The sequence below is a fragment of the Loxodonta africana genome, chromosome 1, assembly GCF_030014295.1.
Source record: "Loxodonta africana isolate mLoxAfr1 chromosome 1, mLoxAfr1.hap2, whole genome shotgun sequence".
Taxonomy (NCBI): Eukaryota; Metazoa; Chordata; class Mammalia; order Proboscidea; family Elephantidae; genus Loxodonta; species Loxodonta africana.
Window position 1 is genome coordinate 124,552,972 of NC_087342.1, and position 12,073 is coordinate 124,565,044.

Here is a 12,073-nt window from a genome sequence, read left to right on the forward strand (position 1 = left end):
AGCATCAAATTAATTGGTAATACGGACCTGAGAGCTCCCTTGAGAATAGTTTTTAGCATGCTTTAGAAAGCTTTTATTTATCACCAACCATTAATCATCATTTCTTATGCACAATTTCTTTACCATTTAGACTATCGTGTTGTCATTTAGCTTGTTTGTCTCCATCTTTCCAAAAAAGGCACTATCAAATATTAATGTCATTAATATTTTGAGAACCTCCTTCTGTATACCAGTCTGACACCTAATACCAGAAAAGAAAATGAGGTTAGCCTGACTGCGAAATTCATGCCCCATCCAAGTGATTACTGTTCCCTTTTCTTTTTGATGATGGACTGTTCAGTCTTATTGGAACTTATCTGATTTTAATTGGGAATCTATTTTTCAAATGTCACCTCTTATCCTTTGATTTTACATTGAACCATTTATTGAAGTCTTCTTATTTGCAAAGTGTGATGCTGCAGAAAGTAGGTACTTAACAAATGGATTTTGAATAAAAGGATCAAGCTTTGTGCCAGCAATTGAGAGCTCTTTTCAAAAAAAATTTTTAAAAGCCTTTAAAGAGTTGCCGGATTAAAGAATAAAATATGTTTGATATCTTAATTGGTTTTAATATTAATTTTGTTTAATTTTTTTCCCTCCACACACCCTTGAGGTTTGGTTTATATTTAAAGATAGTTTAATAGTTTTCATTCTAATGAATTGTGTACTGTTTTCCAGGAATCTGGTGAAGGTAAAAACTCATCAGAATGTAGAGATAGTGAAATTAAAAAATGGCAGCTAGCTCCTGTTCGAAAGATGGGACAACCAGTTTTACCTCGGAGATCCTCAGAAGAAAAAAGTGAAAAAATAACAAAAGAGTCTACTACCATTATTTGTACAGGAGAAAAAGCTTCAAAACCAGGTCGTGAGATTAAAATAAATTATCATACAGCTGGTGTGTTTATATTTTATGTCATACAGTCTATAGGGAATTTTTTTTAATGGCAATAAAAAATAGATGATTAACCTTACATGAAATTAAAAACTATTGCTTTAAATTCTGAGAACTCACTGGTAAACTTAGTAAGGTTCTTGCCCTCATGGCACTTAAATACTAATGGAAGAAGACAGTAAGTTGACAAGAAAAAAAAGATAGTAAGTTGACAAAAAAGAAAATGGTATGTCATTTTAGAGAGTTTAGGCATTATAAAGAAAACGTGGAATAAGGGGTTAGAGTCACTGTCGGGAAGGAGTGAAAACTTCTGTTTCAGATAGAATGGAGGAGGTGCAGTGTACTGAGTTCACAAGTTCTTCGTGCGAAGAACCAATTAGAGCAGAGCATAGACCAGACATGTTCTAATGATGTGATCAGCAGGTGTTTATTACTCACAGAATAAACAGGACAGGAATGAGTAAATCAACAAACATCAGCCTCATCCAAGTTGCCCTGAAGTTAGGCTCCCGTGCTGGGGTAGGGTGTTATGGTCGCATACAAGTTTGCCGCACTTCACACCATGGGTGAGGAACCCAGAAATCCTCACTCTTTTGTGGTTAATGCACGAGCAGGCTACAATGATTACATCCCAAACAGCGTATACAGAGAGAAAATAGGGGAAGAGGGTAATAAAAGGGGAAGGTACCCCCTGCTCAAGGTGTCTGACCATCTCCTGATAAGCTATTCAAGGTGTCGGTGAACTTTTTCGCACTAAGATAGACAACAGGTATTTTGAATCTGTCGGGGCAATCATCTCCCCCTAAAGCACATACTTTGTGTCCATTAGGGTGAGTTAGTAGCTGTTATGTCCAATAGTAGCTGTGAAGACGGTGAGGGCCAATTACAGTGTAGCACACCTATGCTCCCAGCAGAAGGTAACTTACAAGGTCAGATTTGAAAGGATGCAAATTTGGGGGGAAGAGGGACTAGGGAGGGAGCATGAGTTTATAGGCCTTGAGGCAGAAAACAGTCTTGGCATTTAAACAGCAAGAAGGCCATTTTGGAAGGAGTGGAAGTTAATACATGAAGGATAGAGTGGTAGAAAACGAATTCAGAGAAAATTATGTAGGACTTTTTGGGCCATGGCAAAGAATTTACATTTTATTATAAATGTAGTGAAAAGCTTTTAGATGATTTTGTGCACCCTGGTTGCTCTGAATACTGTAGGGGGGTAGAAGAGAAAAGTGGATAGATCAATTAGGAGTCTGTTGTAGTCTCACAGGAAAGAAATGATGGTAGTTTGGACCAGAGGCATGACAGAAGTAGCAAGAGTGGTCAAATTCAGATATATTTTTATAAGTAGAGTTGACAGAACTTGCTGATGGAATAGATTTAGGTAGAGGAAGGAATGAGAGCCTTAGAGGATGATTGGGTAAATGTTGGTGGCATTTACTGAGATGAGAAGGACTGAAAGAGAAGATTTGGGGAGGAAAAGTAAAAAAAAAAAAAAAAGTTTTGGCCATTTTAACTTTGGTAGGCCTATTAGACATCCACATGGAGATGTTTGATGAGTCTCGTGCTTAGAGAAGACTTTGGGGGCTAGTGTATAAATTAGGAATTTATCAGAGCGTAGGTGTTACTTAGAATCATGGACGTAGATGTAAATACCTACAAAGAGTTCAGTAGTGAAGAGGCAGAACCAAGAAATTATGTGGCCTAGAAGTCAGGTCAAGTTTCAAAAAGGAGGGAAAGATCAACTGAGTCACTTGTTGTCTGGCCATCTAATATGATGAACACAGATGAGTAAATCTGTGACATAGCAAATGGAGACCATTGGTGACCTTGACTAGATGGTTTTGGGGGACCATGGGACAAAAGCCAGTTGTAGTGGCTTATGGAAGAACGGAAGGGAAGGAACTAAAGGAATTGATTACAGATAACTCTTTCAAAGAGTTTTGTTCTTTAAGGGATGAGAGATGATGTGGTAGCTAGAGGTGGATATGGAGTCAAGGGTTTTTTTTTAAAGGAAATATTACAGACTGATTGGAATGATCCAGTAGAGAAGGAGAAATTTATAATAGAGGACAGGGAGGTGATAGTTGAAGAACAGAATCCTGACGACACAGATGGGATGAGATGCCCTCCATGGAGGATTTGGTCATAGAACAGGGATGGCTCATCTGTTGTAGCAGGAGGAAAGACTATATGTGGGGTAGGAGGAAAGACAGATATGTGCAGGTAGGTTAGTAGATTTGGTGATGGGAAGATATAATAGCTGACATTTTTCTGTTTTCTCAGTGTGTGATATGAAGTGAGAAAATCAAATGAGATTGAAGTTGGAGAAGGATACATTGTTGGTTTAAGAAGAGAGGAGAAAAATGTGAAATAAATACCTTGAAAATGGGAGAATAAATTTAACAGGAAAATTTAATATGATTGGGGTGGCAGATTGAGGCACCTACTTGAGACTTGTGGTTATAAACTTAAAGTGAGATCTGTCAGCACCAGTGCTTGTTTTTTCAAGTCACCTTCAGCTGTTCGTACAATATTTGGGTGAAGGATGAAAGATGACTCTCACTAGAGTTGTAGTTTTGCCAACACAGATGTGTAAAGTAGGGGGAATTTAAGGTGTTAAAGTATGCCAGGAAGTGGTACTAGTGTTGGACTATCCAATCTCAATTGGAACATGAAGATGGAAAATGATAGATGTAAATATTACTGAAATGAAAGAATTCTAGAATAAATGAGGTGTAGGTAGTAGTAAGAGTAGTGGGATGTTTGATATTGAGATTTGGAGATCTCAGGAATTAAAAAGTTACGAAATAAGAAAATCATTAGAAAAGTTTAGCATTGAACATAATAATAACATCAAGCACAGTTAAGCCAGAGGAAACTCATGGATTTTGTGGGTATTAGTAAGGTCATTAAATTATCTGCCCAACTAATAAGCTCAGATGAGATTTTCTAAATACCTTTTTTTTTTTTAAAAGCTAATTAATATATATATCTGAAAAGTAACCAGCTATGAAAGATGTTATCTAAATGAGAAAAAGCCATTTACATTTTATAGCTTTAGGGCCACTTTTAGGCATGATTAATTTTTTTTTTTGGTCACTATTTTAATTAAAATTTCAGTGTCAGGAATATTTTAATATGGAATATAGATTCTTATTTTTAGTGACTTGTGGTTAAGAGCTTGTCTACTGATCAGAACGTCAGCAGTTTGAATCCACTGTCTACTCCTTGGAAACCCTATGGGCAGTTCTACTCTGCCCTATAGGGTGTGAGTTGAAATTGATGTCAATTGATTGGTTTGGTTTTCGGTTTTTAGTCAGTCAGTTTTGTTTATAACCTACTTATGCAGTATAATGGAAAAATAACTTTTTATAAACAATTTTATGAGTTTGACATGTATTTAAATTAGGTACTCATGAGAAGCAAGAGATAAAAAAGAAGAAAATTGATAAAGGGGGAGTGTCTAATGTGCATCCACCTGCTGCTTCTACTTCCAAACCTTCAGCAGATCAGATCAGACAAAGTGTCAGACATTCTCTCAAAGACATTCTTATGAAAAGGTAACAAATTGTTATTGTATAAGATTGAATACTATACCCTTCAAGTGTTTGAAAAATAATTTAATTGTTTTAATTTTAAGACTCACAGACTCAAATTTGAAGGTACCAGAAGAAAAGGCTGCAAAAGTTGCCACAAAAATTGAGAAAGAGCTTTTTTCTTTTTTTCGGGACACAGATGCTAAATATAAGAACAAATATAGAAGTTTGATGTTTAATCTGAAAGATCCTAAAAACAGTGTAAGTATGTTTTTTTCATGTCTATGGGTATTTAAACTTGCCTGAATACAAAGGGATCTGAGAATGTAATATGGTAGATCTATAATTTATTCCTTTGAATGGGACTTTAGAATTGCTTTTTGAATTAGAACATGTAATTTTAGTAAAGTCCTTTCCCTGCTGATCAGGCTGAGTTCTGTATAGTAGTGAGTAGTGTTACAGAATGGGTCTAAGTGAAATACTAAATAACCTGAGTTATGTCAGTTTTCTATTTTTTAGTGTCCTTTTCTTTAATCTAGTTTATTAAAAACTTTATTCATATGTATTCTTGGAAAGCTCTGTTAAACCAGAATTCATAAGAATATATTATTACTTTTGATTTAAGCCTGAATGTAGAGCTGAAAGAAAATATATTACATTTAATAAAAAGGAAATCTACTTTAAAACATTTTAACTAAATTGAACATAACTTCAGTTCTGAATATCTTTTAACAGTGGAGTAAACATTAGTTGAACTCCAAATCTTTCCAGGAATTTCTTGTTTGAGACTTAGTGGAATCTAAAAGCTGCGAGTATGTGTGTACATGTGTGTGCACACGTGTGTGCTTGCACCAAAAGTAGGCCTTTGATTAGTACACTAAACAAAACTGATGCCAGTCAACATTTAAAAGTTCAGAGCACGACTGATCTCTCCTGTGTAACCTTTACCTGGGCCCAGTGGTAGCTTTTGCTACAGATGACTCTAAGTAATGATTATAATTAGATGCCAACCTCTGGCTTATTTGCTTCAGTAATACCAGGTTTTCACATAAGTGACATAAATTTGTAAATTTATATGATATTTGCTGTGGTATGCAATATGAGGTAATTTTTTGGCATATACTATTAGCTAATTAAGAAAAATCTTTGTGCAGTATCTGCCATCATGGTCCAGGAGGATCAGATACTTTTTAATTACATAATTTGGAAGCTTTTTTTCAGTAAGCAAATAAAGACTTACTTCCTTTAGGTTTCTTTCTTTCAGTTGGTTCTCTCCTCTTGAATTCCCTCCAAGCCTATCAGAATTTGAACATATAAAATCTTAAAAATATGAAAGACATTACATTCAGTAAAGCTCTTCTGTGCAATACCTTACTATACTGTAGATTGTTTATTGTGATGGTCAGCCTGTCCTAGACTTAGTAAAACTTTTGGATAGGTATTATAATGGTTCCACTGTATATGTTTTTCCATTATGTGTTGATTTTCTATGAAATATATGTTTTTTCTGCCTTAGATGATAAGTTCTTAGAATACAAGGCTTCCATTTGTTCTTCGTGCAGTAGGTAATAATATATAAAATATTAAACATCTGTAAATTAGGCTTTCAAAATTACATCATTATTATTACAAGTTCCTCTACAGTAGCTCCTTTTCTTTTTTTAAATCTGCCTCTCCCTTACTTCCCATTTTTAAACCTTTCCAGATATTATTTAAAAAAGTACTGAAAGGAGAAGTAACTCCTGATCATCTTATAAGAATGAGTCCAGAAGAACTAGCTTCTAAAGAGTTAGCTGCTTGGAGACGAAGAGAAAACAGACATGTAAGATTATCTGTGAATATGCATTCGACTTTATCAAAACTTTTATTTTTCAGCCATAGGGGAAAATGCAGAGGTAATTCAAAACAGATTGCACAGTAACACAGACTTTCTGTTCTGTGGTGCTTCTGATTACTTAGCCTCCGTTCTTCTGGTTCTTAAATTCTGTCTTTTATATTTTCAGATCTGTACAACTTTTCTCATGTCCTCTCATTATCAGGTTATGAATTACTTAGAGTTTTGTTACTATATTTTGTAAATTAGAAGGATGAGGAAAAGAACTACATTTTTCAGAAGCACAGTTTGAAGGTATTACACATAGTAGTTTATAGAGTCATAGAATGAAAATTTATACAGGTTTACAATCCTTTATTCACAATTTTGAATACCAAAAGCTCTGAAAAATAAGCTTTTTTTGGTAACTTATTTGTTGATAAAACCTGACCTGAATTGGTATGTGTGAATGTTCATATTCACAGAAATATTGTGTTTAATTATGGGGTGCTGCTCCCAACCCTACTGGAGTGTTATGTAAGTGATGTATGGTGTGTGCATCCTATTGCATTTTTAAAACCGAAAAATTCCGGAAGTCGCCGATGCCAAGAATTTTCATTTGGGGATTGTGAACTTGATGTACTTTTAAAAATTATAAGTGACATGTGACTTAGAGTTATTATGATAGTGAGATAGCAGTATTACCTGACAATTTTATTACAGTTACCTCAGAATATTAGCTCTTTATTCTAGAAAATACTGGTTACTGAACCCTGACATTAATATTTCATATTAAATTTATATGATTTTACCTCATTCTTTTGTTCATGATTCTTACTTGAATCTTAGGCACTAATCCTCCATGTAGATCCTGTGCCAAGTCTAGTTCGAACCACAGTATTCACATATTTCTTAACCTTCACCTTGTATAATTTCTCCTCTTTTTTCTGTTTAGAACATAGTATCACCACCTTTTATTTCCTTCCATATACCAAATAAGTACATGGCTGTCTTCTGCTTTGAAACTGTGGCTGCAAGGGTCATCTACATGAAAGACCAACTTCTACTTCTTTTAGGCCGTGTACTTGATTTCTTTCTTTTAAGGATGATCTCCAGTTAACAAAGGGGAGATAAATTAGACCCGTCTTTACTCTCCTTACTCCATTCTACTCTCAGCTGCCTTTTACTACTTCTTGCTATATCTGCTTCATTTTTAGGTTTTATTGTTGCGCTTGTTCAGTTGTGGATTATCACTACCACTAAGCAAACTCAGGCAAGAAACAATTGATACAGGGCTACCTAATTATTTTTGATGTTTGAGTATTCCCCTGCTATTTCGGGAGATGCTATAACATCAAGTTAGGAGCCTAAGAGCAATATAGATCTCATTTCTTTGTGGCAGCTGCTAAAGTATTAAACCAGAAATCAAAATTTAAATATAAATATCATGTTTCATCACTTTGAAAATTACATTGTGCTTTAAACGTCTCCTGTTAATGTATTTGTGAACTTTTCAGGGCTCAGGTATAGAGCCTCATTCTTATAACTCCACCACTTAAAACAGTATCTGTCATATATAAGCACTTGGTAGATGTTATTTGTACAAGAGACTACCTAAGGATTAAAAAATCATCTACGATGGTTCTTTTATTTTTAGGTAAGCTCTTAATGTTATTTAAAGTTGTACATTTGGAAATACATATTTTAAATTGTGAAATAAATTTATTTTAAAATATGTCCTGTTAGACCATAGAGATGATTGAGAAAGAGCAGAGAGAAGTTGAAAGACGACCAATAACAAAAATAACTCATAAAGGTGAAATAGAAATTGAGAGTGATGCCCCAATGAAAGAACAGGAAGCTGCCATGGAGATCCAGGTAAAAATAAAATGTCATGTTTTGTAGTACTCTAAACATGAAAATTCAGACAAGATATATTTACTTTATGTTCTTAAAATAAAATAATTTTTTAAAAAATGTATACATTTTAAAGTAGGATGTTTCATCGGTTTATTGGTTTTTGAGATGTCTAGAGTATTGTTTGTCTGTTCGTAGATCCGCTCACAGACGGTATGCAGACATTCTGCATCACAGACACCTGCTAAACATTGTTAAGTATAGATTCCTGAGGTCTTTCATTGACTTCATGAATTTCTTAACAGGCTTAGAAATTTGTAGGTACATTTTAGGCAGATTGCAGTTTGAGAGCTGGTGCAGCATTTCTTGTTTTCAGATATCAGTGAGAAAATAATTTGAAATCTTGTCAGAAGCCTTGGAGAATGAGGAATGTTTTGAGTTTTTGCTCTATTTTAAGCTGTAATTAATATCTAGCACTTATTTTTTGAAGAAATAGTAAAAACCACCTGTAAATGGAACAGTTTCATTTGGGGAAAAATACCAATGTGAAATATAGAATGATTTTATGAATTGAGGTCAGATGTTATCAGCTAAAACTAATTTTTACTCTGTTTTGTGTTAGGAACCTGCAGCTAATAAGTCATTGGAGAAGACAGAAGAATCAGAAAAACAAAAAGAGGAGATTGATTCAATGTCTAAAGATACCACTAGTCAACACAGACAGCATCTTTTTGATCTTAACTGTAAAATTTGCATAGGTAATTGGAATTCTTTCTTCCTAAAATGTTGCCTTTATTTTGAAAGAGAGATACTTGTGTTTATATACCAGTATTTGTAATTTAAGTAGGTTTTTGTTTTCCTAGTATTAGTTTGGTGGTCACTGCATACTAATGACCTGCAAGGAAGTCCAGTTAATACGACTGTTATTCAAATTTACTCACCAACCACTAAGGCCAAAGATGAAGAAATTGAAGATTTTTGCCAACTTGTGCAGTCTAAAATTGATCAAACATGCAATTACAATGCATTGATAATCACTGGTGATTGGTACGTGGAAGTTGGGAACAAAGAAGAAGGATTGGTAGTTGGAAAATGTGGCCTTGGTCTTAGAAATGATGCTAGAGATCACATTGTTAGGTTTTTGCAAGACCAACGGCTTCCTCATTTCGAATACCATTTTTCAACAACATAAATGGTGACGATAAATACACGTGGACCTCTCCAGGTGAAATACACAGGAATCAAATCGACTACTTCTGTGGAAAGAGACGATGAACAAGCTCAATATCATCAGTCAGAACAAGGCCAGGGGCCGACTGTGGAACCAGACCATCAATTGCTCGTATGCAAGTTCAGGTTGAAGCTGAAAAAAATTAGAACAAGTCCATGAGAGCCAAAGTACTACCTTGAGTATATCCCACCTGAATTTAGAGACCATCTCAAGAATAGATTTGACGTGTTGAACACTAATGACCGAAGACCAGACATTGTGAAATGACATCAAGGACATCATACATGAAGAAAGCAAGAGGTCATTAAAAAGACAGGAGAGAAAAGACTAAAATGGATATCAGAGGAGACTCTGAAACTTGCTTTTGAATGTCAAGTAGCTAAAGCACATGGAAGAAATGATGAAGTAAAAGAGCTGAACAGAAGGTTTCAAAGGGCAATTCAAGAAGATAAAGTATTATAATGAAATGTGCAAAGACCTGGAGTTAGAAAACCAAAAGGGAAGAACACACTTGGCATTTCTCAAGCTAAAAGAAATGAAGAGAAAATTCAAGCCTTGTGTTGCAATATTGAAGAATTCTACAGGGAAAATATTAAACGATGCAGGAAGCATTAAAAGATGATGGAAGAAATACACAGAGTCACTATACCAAAAAGAATTGGTTGACCTTCAACCATTTCAGGAAGTAGCATTTGATCAGGAACCAGTGGTACTGAAGGAAAAGGTCCAAGCTGCACTGAAGGCAATGGTGAAAAATAAGGCTTAAAGAATTGACAGAATATCAGTTGAGATGTTTCAACAAACAGATACAGTGTTGGAAGTGCCCACTCTTCTATGCCAAGAAATTTGGAAGACAGCTACCTGGCCAACCAACTGGAAGAGATCCATATTTATGCCTATTCTCAAGAAAAGTGATCCATCCAAATTGGAAATTATCGAACAGTATAATTAGTATCACATGCAAGTAAAATTTTACTGAAGATCATTCAAGAGTGGCTGCAGCAGTACATTGACAGGGAACTGCCAGAAATTCAAGCTGGATTCAGAAGAGGACATTGAACCAGAGATATCATTGCTGATGTCAGATGGATCATGGCTGAAAGCAGAGAATATAAGAAAGATGTTTACCTGTGTTTTATTGACTATGCAAAGGCATTCAACTGTGTGGATCATAACAAATTATGGATAACATTGCAAAGAATGGGAATTCCAGAACACTTAATTGAGCTCATGAGGGACCTGTACATAGATCGAGAGGCAGTTGTTCGAACAGAACAAGGGGATACTGTGTGGTTTAAAGTCAGGAAAGGTGTGCGTCAGGGTTGTATCCTTTCACCCTGCCTATTCAATCTGTATGCTGAGCAGATAATCAAAGAAGCTGGACTATATAAAGAGTAACTGGGCATCAGGATTGGAGGAAGACTCATTAACAACTTGCATTATGCAGATGACACAGCCTTGCCTGCTGAAAGTGATGAGGACTTGAAGCACTTACTGATGAAGATCAAAGAGCAGTCTTCAGTATGGATTACACTTCAACATAAAGAAGACAAAAATCCTCCAACTGGGCCAATAAGCGACATGATGGATAAACAGAGAAAAGATTGAAGTTGTCAAGGATTTCATTTTACTTGGATCCACAGTAATATCCATGGAAGCAGCAGTCAAGAAATCAAATGATGCATTGCATTGGGCAAATTTGCTGCAAAAGACCTCTTTAAAGTGTTGAAAAGCCAAAGATATCACCTTGAAGACTAAGGTACGCCTGAGTGTTTTCAGTCGCCTCATATGTACACGAAAACTAGGCGGTGAATAAGGAAGACTGAGGAAGAATTGATACCTTTGAATTGTGGTTTTGGTGAAGAATGTTCAATGTACCCACGAACTGCCAAAAAAACAGACAAACCTGTCTTGGAAAAAATACAGCCAGAGTGCTCCTTAGAAGCAGGAATGGTGAGACTGTATCTCGTATAGTTTGGGCATGTTATCAGGAGGTATTAGTCCCTGGAGAAGGACATCATGCTTGGTAAACTAGAGGGTCAGGGAAAAAGAGGAAGACCCTCAATGAGATGGATTGACACGGTGGTTGCAACAGTGGTCTCAAGCATAACAATAATTGTGAGCGTGGCGCAGGACTGGGCAGTGTTTTGTTTTGTTGTACATAGGGTCGCTCTGAGTCAGAGCTGACTCAATAGCACCTAATGACCATAGCAACTTACTAAGGAACCACAACGTGAAGTTTGAAAAGTAGTCACTATATGGCAATATAGAGCCCCAGTGGCTCAGTGGTTAAGAACTCTGCTGCTTACCAAAGAGGCTGGCAGTTTGAATCCACCAGCTGCTCCTTGGGAACCCTGTGGGGCAGTTCTGCACTGTCCTGTAAGGTCAATATGAGTTAGAATTCACTTGAACAACAGCGAGTTGTTTTTTTTTTTTTAATACGACAGCACACATTTTGATCTTTAAATTTCTCTTCAACCAAATCTTGTACATTTCTCCTCTTCCTGATTGATCTCAAGCTCATGCCATTTGTAGTAACTAGAAAGGTCTTCCTCTCTATCTTTGCAGGACATACATATATAAGAGTGTGTGTGTGTGTGTGTGTGTGTATGTAATGGGCCATAATATAAAATATATAATGTAGTTTATAATAAAAAAAAAACTCTGAAAATCTACTTTTGTAGGCCATGTTAGAGATTTTAATATTT

General features: G+C 35.6%; 1 protein-coding gene across 5 annotated transcripts in view; it reads left to right on the forward strand.

Moving 5' to 3' along the window:
- Positions 1–12,073, forward strand: part of PHF3 (PHD finger protein 3) — a 97,004-nt gene that overhangs the window by 73,489 nt on the left and 11,442 nt on the right. For 4 of the 5 annotated variants that reach the window (XM_064287752.1, XM_064287764.1, XM_064287745.1 and 1 more), the window contains 6 exons: positions 718–934; positions 4,338–4,488; positions 4,569–4,725; positions 6,170–6,286; positions 8,024–8,155; positions 8,757–8,892. In XM_064287752.1, the coding sequence (XP_064143822.1) occupies positions 718–934; positions 4,338–4,488; positions 4,569–4,725; positions 6,170–6,286; positions 8,024–8,155; positions 8,757–8,892 (910 nt within the window). The remainder of the gene's footprint in view (positions 1–717; positions 935–4,337; positions 4,489–4,568; positions 4,726–6,169; positions 6,287–8,023; positions 8,156–8,756; positions 8,893–12,073) is intronic. The other variant, XM_003404406.4, reaches the window with a different exon arrangement.